The sequence below is a fragment of the Varanus komodoensis genome, unplaced genomic scaffold (genome assembly GCF_004798865.1).
Source record: "Varanus komodoensis strain SLA01 unplaced genomic scaffold, ASM479886v1 scaffold12, whole genome shotgun sequence".
NCBI classification, from domain to species: domain Eukaryota; kingdom Metazoa; phylum Chordata; class Lepidosauria; order Squamata; family Varanidae; genus Varanus; species Varanus komodoensis.
In genome coordinates, this window is record NW_025335349.1 from 6189518 (window position 1) to 6206879 (window position 17362).

A 17362-nucleotide genomic window follows, 5' to 3' on the forward strand; every position below is an offset into this window, starting at 1 on the left:
ACACCCTCAAAATAGGAAAACAAAACAATCCAGGAGACAAAGGCATAATGAAAGAATCCTGCATCTGGATGGGCTAATTTTAGATTAGTTTCCTACTGGATTGAACATACGGGAATAGCTGTCTCCCACACCACCAGTAGCCTGAATTGGGACATCCATTCTACATCCTCAGGACCCTGGTACCTAAATCAGTCCTGCTTTAGATGAAGATGTCTTTCAGGGATGAATCTGAGACTAAGGCCCAAATCAGGTGTGAATTGGGTGGCAATATTTTAATTCGCATTCCTTACATATAAAGTGGGGAGTGAAGGGTTGACCTTTTCCACCAAAAGGTGAACAGGGGTGAGGGAAGCCAACCCCTTCTTCCTCCACCTGTTGCCTCTATTGCTTTAGGCTCATCTCTCCCTGGCTGTAGTATGAAAAGTGAGCTGCCTAAGGAAAGAAAGAAGTCTTGAAGTGATGGAGCAGCCCAGGAGGAGAAAGGACAGTTCAGGTTCATATGTGAGCCGGGCAAGTCAGTAAACACGCACAGCTGCCCCTGTTATGCCTGGTTTGCCCTGACAGCACAAAAGACAGCTTGTTACACTGGGAAGATATCCGGGATGATAGCTATCTGAAATTCAAAAGCCATCTCCATGGGCCCTCCTGTTGCTCCAACACTAGCTCTTCCCAGCCTTACTTCTTTCAGCAAGTTGAAGAACAAGTGTCAATATTAAAATGTTACATCGTGATTCACAGTGTTTTGCTATCTCAGACATATTTTAAAAACTGCAGCATTTCCAAACTTGCCAGGTTTATCAGCAGTGGAGAGCATTTAAGATGTATCAGCACTCAAATTTCCAAGCTGATATTATTGGAGCTTAGCCTCTTTCTGATCTCTGAGGGGGATTATGGGATCATCGATTACGTCTCAAAATATGTGACTGCAACTCAAGAGAAGTCACCTTTCTGCATATTAAAATATCTAATCTGACTTCTTGGGACAATCCCAAATCAGGCCACTTAAAATGGTCCAAGACATACCAATTTCTGCTTTACAGTACTGAGCAATGCATAGTTGCAGTTTCAGATTGCAGCTCCAGAAGTGCATTGGGACTTCTGTTTTTGTTTTCTCTCTCTCAACTAACTGTGGAAAGGATCCTGAATAATTGCCAGCAGCCACCAGAGGAGGAGACATGAAGCCCCCAGCCACAAGGTTGTGGGGTTACTGTCATTAACAGGTACCAGCTGGAGGCACACAACATCATTTTCTCAGATCTCCCATATGCTGTAAGAAATGGACATGCAAAGCCAACAAAAATATTTCCAACTGTTGCAATGAAGAGGACTTTCATACCCTCAGTCATGTTGGACACTGCGTCATCTTTATGGAGTTGAAGCACAGTAAATGGTGACTAGCCCGAGAGGAATGAAATTATCTGCACAGTTAGTAATGTGGGTTGCTTCAGATAATTATCATGCATATGTTGACCCTAAAGGATGCAGGTGGCGCAGTGGTTTAAACTGCTGTGCTGCTGGGCTGGTTGATCAAAAGGTCGCTGGTTCGAATCTGCACAACGGGGTGAGTTCCTGTTGCTCTGTCCCAGCTCCTGCCAACCTTGCAGTTCGAAAGCATGCAAATGCAAGTAGATAAAATGGTACCACTTCGGTGGGCAGGTAACAGTATCCCGTGTACTTCGGTGTTTAGTCATGCCGGCCACATGACCACGGAGACTGTCTGCGGACAAATGCTGGCTCCCTCGGCTAGGAAATGGAGATGAGCACCACCCCCTAGAGTCAGGCATGACTGGACTTCACGTCAAGGGGAAACCTTTACCTTTACCTTATGTTGACCCTATAGATGGAGAGGGAGCGGTCTGTGGTATAGTTTGTGTCTGCTTTTAAAACAATTGCATGGAAATCCTTAGACGAGGAAATGTTGAGATTTTGCCAAAGCCCCAGTAGGAAAACAGAAGATACAGAGTCTTACAACTTCTACCTTGAATCTGGAAGAGAGAAAGATTATTAAGGCAGAAGTTTTGTGATTCTAAGTAATCATGAAGAAGTTATTGTATACCATGCTGTGTGGATGATAGCGCTGGCATTTAAAACAGAGGCAACTCCAGTCTGGGTAAATTGGGATTCCAAAGTTCTGGTGAGCCAGTTTCCCCCCCAAAAAAATCACACAGCATCCACAAAGCACCTAGTTCCCAGCATTGCTACCGACGGTGGCAGAAGCAATGAGAGGATCCCTAAAATTAGTGGAGGAGTGCCAGCAGATGTGTATCCTCTCTATATGAATAGGTTCCTGCAAAATGTGCACATGGAATGCGAACACAGAGAACTGTCGTTTATAATGCTTTCTGTTTTTCACATCTGCTGAACATATTCCAAGGCAGGAGGAAAGTTTGTCAAGGAATCTGGGTGGCATCCACATCCTGGAATAAGCAGCAATTGTTCATGAGATAGTACTGGAGATGCCACGAATCTTATAAGTTGGAACAGCGAGATGTTTTTTTACCATATGATATAAGTATTCTAAAACAGGCTCTTGGACTATAAGGAGGACGGATGCTGACAGTCACCTGGGACTGAGGCAGTGCGATGCATACATTTATTGGAGAAATACTGCTGTAGATCTTATCTTTACATGCTGCTGCTGCCACAAGCAGATGGGGAAAGCCTGAAAGAAATGGTTTGCAGACGTTTGTGGATGGCATCTACCCAGGAGAGAGACTGATCCTTCCTTCCTCCCTTCCTTCCTTCCTTCCTCCCTTCCTTCCTTCTGTCCATCTGTCCTGAGAGCCATGTAAGTGAGAGGATCAGGTCATTCTGAGGCCATGCACCCTAGGATGATAGATTCTGCCAAACAGTTTGAGCACTGAGTCTTCCATGGAATTTTCCCTGCAATTCCAGTTCAGCTTCATCTCAATACACTAATATCACTCCCACTAATACTCAGGTGAACTCAGGTGGAGTGCTGGCAGAAAAGGAGCCAAAGTGGGCCCTCTTAAAAACAAGAAGGAGGCATCAGCATACTTGTGGAAAACTTTTTCAAAATGTCAGATTACAAAGAAATCTCAATTTGCAGAAAGTTATGTGGATATTTATTTCTTCTGGTAAAGCAAGAGCAGGCAATGGGTTGTCCTTGAGCACCAATGTGCCCCCTGGCACCATTGTTGGGATCCACTAAGCTACACTACCCTTACCACTTTTTTCCTTTAATTAACACATTTTTATTGACAAGTGGGCTTGCTGTGAAATAGGGTTCAGCAGATGCTGACAACTGGAGGTTCAAAGAAATTATTTAGTGTGTTAGGACTTGGACCCCCCCCCCCCCGCCTTGTGCTCAGCCTTTTGGTGAGGCTACTTGTCCTTTGCTATGCCTCCCATGTATTGGTGCCAGAACAGTCTCCCAAATCTATGAATGTGCCAATGGTCCATAAAGGTCACTACCTTTGTTGCAAAGTCTGTGTAGGATCCCACCATGCTTGACCCAAAGATCTGATTTTGTCCCATGCTACAACTGTGACACCAGAAGCCTTCAAGCAATTACAATTATTGCTCTGACAACTGCTGAGAAGCTTGGGCTAGTGGAACTCTTGTACTCATCCTGCTGGTGGGATCCTGTGGGCATCGTGTGAATGAAGTGTTGAACTGGAGGGACCATTGGCCTGATCCAGCATGGCTTTTCCTATGTTCTTATGTTCTTAGTTGAACCTTCAGGGGTTTTTTAATGAATAGACAGGAAGACTAACACATATGTAAATATAGGCTCCTTATTAACATTGCAAGGAAGAAACATTCTAACCCATTTGGAATGGATAACTACATCTGAGTAAGCACATGATAGAAAGGGGACATCATTTCCATCTCTGTCCTCATGGCAGGAAGAGCCTGGTCTTAGCTGACTATCAAGCTATGCTTGTACAACCTCTTCTACTCAAGCAAGATTTGGGAGGAAGAAGATGGTGCGAGGGGAGTGTCAGATTTTGTTATGGCAAAGAGGCTCTTCTGGATTTAAAAGAATTTACTTTTTGTGTTGCATACTTTGTAGGATGTGTGCTTAGTATTTTTAAAAAAAGGTAGTGTAGAGTGTTATCTTACTCCATAATTAAAGCAATTCCATTTCTTAACCTAGATTTCCCTGTCAGCAAATGTTCTCTGGAATATGGAGGCTTGGAATTATGGCCTTGCTACCCTGGGATATAGGTTTTTCTTTTTCAGTGTGTCTGAAGGTACACTGGGGAGCACACTGCCTAAAAGGACCTTTGACGTATAAAGAATAATAGCCGTGCCTGGTGATCCATGCAGCATACAAGAACTATGGCAGCAGTCCTTTGGAATTCTCCAGTGATTGCGAGAAAGGGTCCGTTTGTCTCCAGGATTACAAGGGAAAAAAGAAAAGCACTTATGGCCTTATAGTTTTGCTACCCAGAGAACAAATCATAGAAAAGGCAACAGTGTGTTAGAATTTTGGAGCTGGAAGGGGAGCAAAGAAAGCTATTAAAGGTTTTTCTGTTTTTTCTTCTCTGAATAATTCAAATTAAATGCTAAAGGCTGAAGTGACTTCCCCCTTTTATATTTTTAATATACCCAGGCCAGAATCCTTCAGTGCTATCTCTTGAAGTTCCCTTCTGCCCAATCCACACAAAACAAGTGAGTTTGTACGATTATGTTTTGATTTTCTGGCTGATCTAGAATGACCAATATATTTACACATGGAAGTGCTCACTAGTGCAATCTATTTTTTTTCTGGCCTAATGAGCTCTAGTGGTAGTCAACTAGATGTCTATAACAAGTACTCACCCTAGATAAACATGAGCATGAAAAGACTTCATCCAGCCACTGAACCTGCCTCAGTGTTGAGGTGGGTGGCAGTCAGCCAACAACTGCACTTCTGCATCCTCTCCCCAGTGCGACTCAGGTCTGCGCATCTCACTTGCTGGCTCATTGTTTTTATCTGAGAAAGAGAAATAATGTCACGTGCACTTTTGTGTAAGGTTCTTTCAGATTTGTGAATGAAAAGATGATAAACTAAACTAGCATTTAAAAAAAAAACACAAAAACAAAACCCTTGGATACATGCTTTAACATGGTGGGGGGTTTTGGAGTGTCATAGCGATGTCACCAGGAGGTCAGACTCTCTCACTAGGCTGGTCAACCAAGAACTGACAGGATCAACCAAGGCGGAATGGTCGGAGCATTCCATTATCTGGTGGAATGGAAACTCAGAGGCATCCACCGCCTCCAGGAGCAAGGGCCACATCAGCAGAAGGGGATAGTTATCACTAGTCACGATGAGGGCAGAGAAACTCCTGAAGGGAAGCTACTGGGCAGCAGCAGAAGTTGAAGGAGGCACTGGCAGAGGATATTTTACAGACAATAGAAACATAGAAACAGAGTGAGTCAGAAGCGGCCTCCTGGGCCATTTAGTCTGACCCCCGGCTCCAGGCGGCTCTGCTCACGACATGCCCACAATGGCAGTGATGGTCAACCTAACTGGTGAGTAATGCACAGAAGAAGGCAAAGGTAAATCACTTCTGCATATTTCTTACCTTGAAAACCTTATGTGGAAACAATCCAAAATGAGACAAGAGATAATGAAACAAGAAGAGGTACCCAAGTCAGAAGGCACTCAACCAGCTACTGGGGAAGAGCAAATTGTTCTCTTGCTAATGATGTAACTAGATCAAAACCGAAAGGAAATCTCATGGCCAACGTGCGCAGAGGCAAAAGGAAAGTCTGGTGCTTCACAACAGAGAATTGGAACATGGAAGGTGAGGAGTATAAATCAAGGTGAATGGGAAACAATAAAGCAAGAAATGGAACAGTTAAGCATAATTTACTGTGAAAGAAATAAAGTGGACCAGAATGGGACATTTTCAATCAGGCAAACACAAAGTGTTTTATATTGGAAATAGCAAAACCAAAACAAATTGAGTAGCTCTGAGGCAAGGTGTGGCACATGCAATAAGGGGCTCGAATGCAAAGTCTGAACAAATATCAGTCAGATTTCTCAACAAACAAACATCGCCGTCATTTAAGTCTGTGCTTCAACATCAAATGCTGAAGATGAAAAACTAAAGAACTTCTATGCAAGCATCCAGGAAGAAATCAGTAATGAAGCAAACCAAGATATGCTGATAATCATAGGTGACTGGAACAGAACAGTAGGAAACAAAGCAGAACAAATCAGAGTTTTGGGAGAATTTGGCCTATGGGTCAGAAATGAAGCTGGACTCACAGAATTTGGTGAAGCCAACCTATCAGTTGCTAATACATACGTCATGCAACCAGTCAGATGACAGCCCACGTGGATATCACTAGATGGCCAACACAGAAATCAAACAGCCTCTGTAACTGGAAGTGTAAGTTGGAGAATCTGCAATCTTGCTGCCAAAACAAATTCAGAAGCCAATTGTGTTAGTGACCCTGTTAATGGTAAAAATCAGAATAAAGCTGAAAAATCACTAACAGAAACATAGTGCCAAAATACAACTTAAATAGCATTCCTGAGAACTTAAATCCACATAAAGAACACATTTGAATTACTGAACTCAATTGACTATGAGCCAGAAGAACTGTGAACTGAAACTAGCCATATTAATAGAGAATGCCAAAAGAAAATTACTGTAACAAAAAGAAAGAAAAAATCTAGCTGGATAATATAACAGACCCTCACAATTATTAAGGACAGGCAAGAAGCAAAAGCAAAAAGTGACAGAAAAGGATCAGAATCCTGAATGCAAATTTTCAGTTACTATGAGATGGAGACAAAAAGAACTATTACAATGATGAGAACAACAGAAGAAAAATAAGAGTCCACTTCTGGAAGATCCTGAAAATCAAAGAGAAATTCAAATATCAAACTAGATTAGGAATGCTGAAAGGCTAACAGGAGCACATACTATCAGAACAGGAAAAGGAGGTGAAAACAGTATATGGAAGAACTATAAAGAAGAGATAAAGGGATGACAGATTCCTTCAAAGAGCAATCCTATGAGGAACAGCCTGCAATATTAGAAATTGAAGTGAAAGCTGATCTAAAAGTACTTGGAAGGAACAATGCATCTGGAGTAGACAGGGTACTAATAGAGCTGTTCCAAGCTGCAGAGACTAAATCTGTCCAAATCCTAACAAGAATAAGCCAACAAATAGAGAAACTGAAACAATGACCCGCAGACGAGAAATATTAAATATGCATCCCAATCCTGAACAAAGGAGTTGCTAAGGAGTGCAGCAACTACAGTGTACCAATTCCCATACAAATAGCATGATGCTCAGATTGCTCAGACTGCTCATGATGAATTTTACCTTATATGGGGCAAGAAATAATTGACATTCAAACTGAAAAATAAGTGGTAAATTCTGAAAAATATATGATGACTATTGAAGCAAACAAAAAAATTCAGAAGAAGAACAGTCTTTGCTTTCTAGAATATAGCAAAGCTGACTGTGTGGATCATGAAAAGCTATGGATGGTTCTAAAAGAAATGAGTGCACCGTGGTACTTACTGTAACCTATCATGGACCAGAATCTACTGTTAGGACAGAATTTGGAGAAACAAAATGGCTTCGTATAGGTAAAGGCATCAACCAAGGGTGTATTTAATCTCCTTATCTGTTAAATCTGTATGCAGAACTTACCATAAGGAGATCTGGATAAGGATCTGAAGGAGTGCAAATAGGTGGAAGAAACAACAATAGTTTAAGATATGCAGATAGTGCCATATTACCAGCAGAAAGCAGCAGTAGATGGACGTGAAAGAACAAACTGTAAAATGATTATTGCTGTGGAGCATTAAGAAACCAGAAATCATGACTACAGAAAAATTAACTTTAATGTCAACAATGAAAAGATCAAAATGTGAAAGACTTGAAAGATTTTAGCCCAACCACCAATTTAAATGGAGATTGCAACCAAGTAATTAGAAGACTGAGACTTGGAAGGGCAGCAAAGAAGGAACAAGGAAAGATAATCAAGTGCAGGGACATCCACATATATCGTATTCCCAATCAGTTGATATGAGAGTAAAAGCTGGACAGTGAAGGCAACTGACAAGAAGAAAATGGACATGCTTGAATCATGGTGCTGGAGGAGAGTTTGTCAAACAGAAAGATGCACAAATGGGTTCTAGATCAAATCAAGCCACCACTTTCCCGGAGGCAAAAATGACAACACTGAAACTTTTGTACTTCAGGTGCATCATGAGAAGGCAATACCACTGGAGGAGACAATCATGCCAGGGAAAGATGAGGGCAGAAGAAGGCAGGGAAGCCAAATAGCTGATGGATTGATTCCAGAATTTCCAGCCTGCCGTTTGCAAGAGCTGAGCAGGCCCGTCGTGGCCAGGGCATTTCGGAAGGCATATATTCCTAGGGCTGGAAACAACTTGTTGGCCTGTATATTTTAAAGTTGAATTTTTCACTTCTATTTCTGCTGTTTTAGTACATTTTGCTGAATAATCATTATTGTTGTTACTAATTTTTGTCCCCAAGGATGGGAAGCAGCTTATGCAGCAGTACAGATTATGTTGAGAATATACGGTGAGCTCAAGAGTCACATTAAAGGATTAGGAGCATCTCCTAGTTTCTACTATGAAATAGAAGTAAACTGTATGGATGGGCAAGAGCTATACTAAAGGACTAACAAGCAGACTGAAAAAAGCCCGCGTTTTGTTCTAGCAAGCATTTGGTTAATTTAAATTGTCCTTCGTTGATGATTATTTAATTTTGATTGTATTAATTTATTTGGTTATGCCTGGATATGTCATATATGGTTTTGTATATTTATTATGTTGGGACACATTTTAATATTTTATTAATTTTACTGCTTTTATCTCTTTTTTGTGCTGGTTCAGCATCTGTGAGCCACCCAGAGAGTCCTCGGGTTAAGGGAGGCATCGAAGTAAAATGAAACAAAACAAAATAAAATAAAATATGTTTGAAGAAGTTTGAGAATTTACCATACGGTGCTACACAGTTTATGCACGGCTTGATGAAATATCATCTAACCTGAATTGTGGTAAAAGAAAATTCTTAGGAGAATAAGAACTTATCTAGGTACAGACTACAGGGAATACATTAGCTTGTTTGACTTCTCCTTCCATCTATTAAACTGGCAATTGCATGATGCAGGCATCACTTCATAACCTCATATGTTACAGCACATTGTTATCTTACAGACTTAGAGAGAAAAGCTGATTTATTGCTGTGAAGCAGCTGTGTATATTTAGCATGGTTTCTAGTTAATAAGTTAGACATACTTGAGTCTTTCTGAAAAACAATTATATGAGTAGCTGACATACAGCTGCATGAATTTGGGGTGTGCGGCACGTAAAAATACCCAGGGGGGACAACAAAGTGGCTTGGAGCTCTCTTAAAATAGCTGGAAACGCAGGAAGTGAGGTGTGATGTGACGCTCATTCCATGGCAGGCAGAGACTCTGGCAGGAGTCACTCCTGCTCTCGCCATCCTCTTCCTCCCCTTAGTGCTAGTGGCACTCGCTTGCAGCATTGCTAGGATGTCGTCCCACCGCTGGTGACTCAAGCACCTTCACATGCCTGCCTCCAGAACTCTTCCAGTGGGAAGTGTTATTGAATGGACTCATTACTTCCATTCACTGAATCTGAATGTCTGCATGGAGTGCAGCACGTGCAGCTTGTTTTGCTTGATTTCCTCACCCCCCTGCTCACATGCCAAGAAACAAGTGTTGCCAGCTGGATTTTACAGGTGCAGCCCTTTGAATGCATGCTGTAATTGGAAGGAGACAGGTATAAAAGCTGCAGGATAACACTTGTGGAGACAATTTAGTGCATGCAAAAAAATGACCAGAGGAAATGCCTTAGTTTTAGAGAATGCGAACTTCGTGCCTTGGCTATCTGCTTTTCATCATTTATATGCTGCATCTGCTGCTAGACATGGTGAGGAGAGGAGATTATGCTCCAACTACCCCTTCAGCTTCATGGGCAGTTGCTTGGCTCGGGAGGCTTTCTAACCACCCCCCCCCCCCATCTTCCTTCTCACAGCCAGCTATTGAGCTCACTCATTGTAATTATCTTTACTCGCACAGTATGGTTCAATAGCATCTAAGATAATGTCTCAAATCTCAATTGCTCTCCTACTGTTTAACACTTAAGTTACAGCAGAGCATAGAGCAGGTATATTTTAATTATTTTTATTTATGGCATTGCTAGACTGCCCAATAGTCAAAAATCTTTAAATGTGTCACAAAATAAAATTTGAGCGTACAAGCAATGTTCACAAAGAACTCAGGAAAATTGTTTTCTAAGGAATTATGGAATGTTAGGGCCGGGTGCAACTTAATTGCGGGATATGTGGATGTTCAGAAGAAGTGGACATTTCAGAAGCACAAGACCTCTTCTGAGATCCCATTCCTGATGGAATGTTTGTTGCATTGGCTAGGCTAGCCTCTCACCAAGCCCGGGTGCTTCCTTCTCCCTTGCTGTATCCATGAGGAGGGATTTGCATCCGGCGTTTGCGTTCAATTTTGTTTAACCGCAGCTTGCTGTGTTGCCCAAATCCAAATAAACTGAGGTTAATCTTGCTGTGATTAGTGGGAACAAACCATTTCTGAGTCATAGTTTATGAAGATGGAATGCTTTTACTGAATAATAACAGCCACTGTTTAGGTTTGGATGACGCACTTAACTCCAACTAATCTAAACCAGAAGGAGAAGCTGCTGGTGTTCTCCTCAACAGAGAAGGAAAGAGAAGCTGGGGATGCACAATTCTAAGAGGGAGTTAGGTTGTCATTGTGATGACAAGCAATGATTTAGCGCAGTGGTGGGGAGCCTTTGCTCCATGGGCTGCATCCAGCCTACCAGAATCCTCCATCTGGCCTGCCAAGGCCCCTCCATGGCACTCCACCTCATGGAGAAGGATGGAGGCCAGCTCAGTTGGGAGCTGCCTCCTTGGGCACCTAGAGCATTCAGGAGCGGTGGTTCCTGAAGGCATCCTTCCTCACCTTTCCTCATGAGAAAGTTGAAAGGTGACCTGGAGCTCCTTGAAGCAGCCACTTCTGAAGGAACAGCTCTGGCAGTTTTCCAATGATTCCTTTCCATGCACTGAGAAAAGGGCTCCTTTTCCATGGTGCTTCAGGAAGAGGGCAACCTTTTCCTGGACTGCTCTCTCTTTCCATTTCACAATGGGGAAACAGTTGGGGAGAGACCATGGGCTTAAACCACCCCTGCCCATGATCTTCCCATCACAGCTGAACCTACTTTATTGGTATGAGGCAGAGGGCCAGTGGTGTGCTTGAACGATGCATCCATGTGTGCGAGAGCTGTGTGTGAAAGAGAGCATCCAGTTGGGTATTTTCCTATTCTCAGTTTGGGGTTTGGCTCCACCCACAGGAGGCATGTGGCTTCTCATGAGTTGCCACTGGGGCGGTGTCACCCCTCGGTCAAGAAGGATTCCCATTCACTGGTTTAGTGTGGCTTTCAAACACAGCCATTGTGGTGTGGTAGCTTTCATGTGCACAGACTGCACTGCAGTTATGACCATAAAGGCGGAAACAGGAAGCAGTATCCAGTGACAATTGATTATTTATTTTGCTGTATTCATTTCTAACATTTGTAAAGAGCCCTTCATTCAGAAAGGATCCCGAGGCAGTGCACGCAACATTGAAAGCGAACAACAAAGCCCGTTTCTTTTTGAATGCTCACACCTAATTCAGCCACTTGGTATTCCACTTTAAGCAAGCATTGTGAATAGGTTATTCCATATATTAGAATAACACATGATAGGACCTTCTCAATAATGTCCAGCAGTAAAGAGGAGGAATATAGCATATATCACACAAGAAGTGCCTTCAGAGTCAGATTAGTTTCATAAAGCTAACAAAACATATATATTTATGCATTCAAAGGCAGGCATATCTGGTTCATCGTTATTGTGTATTAGAATATTGCTTTCCTGTTTTCCTTTAATTTCAGGTCTTTAATGTTTCATCAGTGAAGCGTATAATATTATTAGTTCATTAGCTGACAGTGTTCCACATCCTCAGGCTGTTTAATCCCTGAAGTCAATGGAGCTTGGGTTACTTACATATTCTTTCCAAAGCTTGAATATATGAATTGAAATTGTAAGTGGGCTTTTAAAAATGTCTGTTTTGCAAAATTGATCAGAAGACTTATAAACACATGGGCCTCATTTCCAATTTCAAAGCCAGTATTTGGTAGGCATTATTATTATTATTGCACAAAGGCCAGGCATTAAGCACAGTGGATTTTATATGCCATTTCAATAATAAAGCTTTGTTATGCCAGCACTAAATTCTTACAAACTGGAGTAATAATATATTCAATACTGAGCAATGCCCTGCCATGAATGCACGTTATCATTGGAGCTCATGCAGTTTGTAAATTAAAATTGGCAAATGGAAATGTTCTTTCCTCCACTGTGCTCTAATCAAAGATCTTTGAGACTGGTACATGCATTTGCCAAGGAGTATGATTTCTATGTCATATACTAAATGAGAGAGTGAATTACATTTTTTGCATAATGATTTGGTAGAAAAGCCAGTGTAGATTTTCAGCTTCAAGCCTTAATTTGCTTTTTAATTCATAGTCCATGCAGTATGTATTTCTCATTTGTTCTGTGGCCATCTTTCTCTCTCTTTCTGCTTGTGGTTCTATTTTGCCATTCATATTTAGCTGAAATAATAACATAAAACCAATTTAAAGCAGAAGTAAACATTTGGAGGAGCTTAAATGGCTTCTTAAATAACTTCAGTCTTTGACAACAGGACAAATGTGTATATAATTTATTTTAAAGGGTGAAGAAGGAGCTAAAGGAGAAGATGGCATCCCTGGTTATCCAGGAGAGAAGGTAAGATTCCTGCCTATGACCTCATGAGTTGCAGTGAAAAACTGAATTGGTGTTCTTACACTGTAAAAATCAATGGAGCAGGCTTGAGAAGAGTCAAGGCATGGGGGTTTTTACATCCTAGAATCATATGTGTATATATCAATGCTGATGTGCATTTCCATTTTAAAAAGTGGAAGCATTCCTAAAAGATTTCAACCTTTGTCTAAAGTTAGTGGGCTTGTGTTTGAAAACTGGTCCCCTTCATCTCCGAGTGGATTAAGCGTATTAGCTCTTTGGTTCACACCTTGCCCCTCATCACAGAATATAATTATGTGCCAGGAGACCCGGTATAGGCAGCAAGCACTGCATTTTGCATGTGGTAGGTCTATATGAACAATGCCAAAACTTGCTTTATGCCCAGATGCATTGTGCATGGAGTTGAGTGGGTGAAGAGTATCCCCCAGACAGACCTGCAGCTTATTTTAGAATCCAGCTGTATTTTGTTTAGACAGAAAAACTCTCCCAGCTCCCAAGGGCCAGCATCCTCCAGCTGGCATGGCTGACTGGGAGATTCTGGAGGTGCAAGACCTTTTCTATCTCAATGGGAAAGATTGCTGCTAAGTTTTGAACAGTGCAGATATTCACTTGCGACATGGCTCAACACTGCAGCTCCACCGTTTTGTCAGTGGTGAGAAGATTATAAAATTAAGCATTCCATTCTAGACCACCCAGGAGGAATTTGAAAGAGATAGTTTTCAATGTAATTTTGGAAATTTCCCATCAATTCTAATTTTATTTTTGAGAATTAAATTGTATAGTATATTTTCAACAGCATCTAAGATATTGGATCAACGGGATTTAGTCCAACATTTATAACTGTTTGAAAACACTTCCCACAGGATTAAATTGCTAAATATTTATAAATTAATTAAACCTTTAATTTTTCAGTCCATACCTAGATTTTGTACACTTTAAACATTACCCAGTTAGGGATGGCACCACACTAGAGGCTGGTTAAAATGTGAAGCTTTCTCCTCGCCTTCTGTATCAACTTAAATCTCCAAGCATTCTTCTTTTGTGCTTCTTTGCAGCACACTCTGGTCATCCTTTCTTCAGGGAGTCTGTGAGGCATTTAGGGTTGCAGAATTATTGTAATTTACTTTCAGCATTTACTTTGTTTGTTTGTTTGTTTGTTTGTTAAAAGCTTTTCTATCCCATCCCCTACAACGTCTCAGGACAACTTGCAATAAATAAGTAGAATACCCCAAAGCATCTGACTATTACTATACTAAAACCCCTGTTAAAATCAATTACACATTAAAATAGTGGAAAAATAAAAAGGGGTTTGCCTGATGCTGAAAAGAATATAACATCAGTGCCAGGCAAACCTCTCTGGGGAGTGTATTCCAATAGTTGGGGTGGCCACAGAGAAGGCCCTCCTCTGGGTAATCACGCTCCTAATCTCCTTCAAGGAGGGCTCCCGGAGCAGGACCTCCACCTCAGATCTCAAAGGCGGGAGGGCACATAGGGAAGAAGGCGCTCCTTCAGGTATCCTTTGTTATCCTCCTTGATGTAAAGCTAGGTGGAAATAGCTAACCTGAACAATTAAGAAAATTTGGGATGCAAGCCATGTATGTTTAGACTGAACACCCTATAACACCCCGGGGCATGCTGGGATTTGCACACCTTTTTTTCTGCCTTAAAAACAGTGTATGCATAGTTTGTTGAATTAATGAAAACAGTGAGTATCTATTTGATAAGAGCCAGTTGCTCCCTAAAAGGTAGTATCTGGTACAAGGACAGCAAATATTGGGTGGAGCCTCATGTCCCAACAAGTCGCACTGTAGAACAAGCCATGCAGTGCACCTTCTTTGCCCTGGAACCTGCCGGGAGCTGTTAGATTCGACAGGGCAGTACTGGCAGTTTCCTGTAAAATGAAATTGCACTTTGTTCCCACCATTTTGCAGTACAATATTCTGGCTTCTGGGGAGAGATCCAGTGTCCGTAATCCCCCTGCCCCCATTTTCAAGTGTCCCCCTACTGTTAGCATGGGGGGAACCTGCAAAACTGGCAGGGGTTCCCAGTGACAGGAGGGAGGCCTCTATCTGTAAAATGCACCTACCCCAAAATGCTATTTTTGGCTTGATCCTTGGATATCTTGTGGGGGGTGGTTGTGTTCTTGGGTTATGCACACTTAGAAGAGTGAGGGCAGCCCAGGGGTACATGAGCACCCTGCCCCAAACCCCAGGATTCTGCTGCTAAGGGCACTTGCCACCCCCCTTTGTCCATTTCCCCCCAAGCACCTCCAGAGTGAATTTTGCAAAGTGCTCCACTGCTGCTTTTTGGGATGTACGCTGTGTGTTTCCCAACCAATGTCCTTGAAGGGGTGCTCATGGATACCCCCACCAGGGCTGCAAAAGAGGCCTTAACAGCCCAGCTTGATAACAAAACGTCACACTGTTCTGTTGCAAGCACAAAATGGCTCAGAGCAGTTGCAGGGAGGGAGGTGGGGAAGCCTTTGCCAGCTGACCCCAAGCAATGCAATGGTAGCCATCCACTAGCTGATTGGCAAATGCAGCAAGATGTTTTTCCCATTCTTGCTAAGCGGCTCCGTGGCGGTTCGGTTTGCCGGTGGTGGGGCAATGCTGCAGCAAGCCACCATGGGGCAAGCAAACTGTACATCGAGCTGTGGCTTGTTGGCGTGGGTTATGAGCTGAAATAAAATCACCCTGACAAAACCATCCATGTTCAGGAAGCATCTAAGCTACCATGGCTTGAAGCCTGTCATGCAACTCCAATCGTTGTTAGAAATGGTTTTCAAATACTTGAATAACATCATGAGTTGCTACAACAGTGTTATGTGAACTTCATTATTGCATGGACTCCTTGACTAAACTGCATGTACATTTCATGTACTGGCAGGACAAGTCTACGCATGGACCAGTCTATGCACTGAGTTGAATAGGATTTATTCCTAGAAAAGTATGCCAAAAAAATTCTGCCAACATTTTTAGCCTGGCAATTTTAGAAAGTAATTAGAGTATAAATAATCTTATTTCCATTTAGAAATGACCTTTCCATCATATAAAACAGTGATTTACCTTATATATCTTCTCATTTACATGGTCTTGTAAGAGACATTCAATCTCTAATAGGCTTCACTGACTGTACTTGTAATGAGCACTTTTTGTTTGTTTTTCTGGGATTTGTTGCCTATTTTGGTCCTTATTAAGAGAGATTCACCTGGTATATTCTTCCAGTACCCCAAACTAATGGTATGATTATGGCTCATAGGCAGATCATCTTCATTAGAAAAAATTCTTATATGCCTAATAATTGTGGACTTTTTCTATTCCATGATAAATGAGAGACAAACTGTCATCATACTTTACTTGAAGAGAGATAACATTAACTCTGGAGTTGTCACAGTAGAAGCACGATGTCAACTTCTTTAAGAGAAAGTGGGGGAACGAGAAATATGCAGGGCATACATTGCTGGTTTAATGGAGTGCAATGAGAAGAAAGCTTAGTCAACATAAGTATTCAAAAATAATAAATATGGTAAATTATCCACTGTCTGAGGATGTATCTAGTCAAATACTGCAGTACACCAATATATTAGCAAGCACACTTATGTTATCCGTAGTCCTGCCTTAGTTCTTCCCATGGTCTCCCAGTCAGTTACTGGAGTCAGATAAAATATTAACTGAACACAGTAATTAAGTGGCTGCTTTGACTGTCTCTATTTCATAAATACTGGTATTGAAACAAAAAAGAAAATGGACTTGATATTTCCCATCCATTTTATGTGTTTAGGTTTTTTGTTTGCTTGTTTATTCTTTTTTCAGCTTCTTTTCATCTAATTTTAAATGCACAATGCAGCACCCAAAATTAAAATTACAGGAACAAAAACTAAAGCCCAGATCACAATAACTTACTAATAAAATATTCTATAAAACTAATTAGCAGCAATTAGAACAATTTAGCAGTGAAAACATACATTAAATATCTGGTGGAATAAAACTGTTGTCAAAGCTCACCTAGAAGTGGACCAGCCTGGTGGATCTCCATGGGACAGGAATTCCACAATTCCAGGATCGCTGTAGAGAAGACCCTGTCCATGGTACCTACCAGTTGAATCTCCCACAGATAAAGGCCATCCAGCAGGATCTCTGGAGCTTGGACAGGTTTATGCAAGTGCGAGCAGTCGCTGAAGAAACCTGCTCTGGAAACTGCATTGTGTATCATTGGTCATTTCTGGCAGGCCTGCATAGAAGGCACTGCAGCAGTCCAGTCTAGGTGCAAGTAAGGATAGTGCATCGGAGAATCCCTTGGATGTCATAAATCATGGAATAGCAAGGGTAGCCTCCAGGCCAGGAGATGGTGCTCACAGGGGTAAGAGCCTTAGGGAAGGAACAGGAGGGCCACATAGAGGGAACCAAAGCATCTGTGGAAAGCCTCTGCAGGTTGGGTTAGGCCTGCAGTCCAAATCCATGCTCTAGCCCAGCTTCCACCACTAGTGTCTGGGACTTCCGGGAAGGTATCTGTC

General features: G+C 41.9%; 1 protein-coding gene across 1 annotated transcript in view; it reads left to right on the forward strand.

Moving 5' to 3' along the window:
- The window catches only part of COL19A1 (collagen type XIX alpha 1 chain), a 213541-nt gene that overhangs the window by 62747 nt on the left and 133432 nt on the right, over positions 1–17362 (forward strand). Inside the window, exon 8 of the mRNA XM_044421897.1 lies at positions 12781–12834. Coding sequence (XP_044277832.1) covers positions 12781–12834 — 54 coding nt within the window. The remainder of the gene's footprint in view (positions 1–12780; positions 12835–17362) is intronic.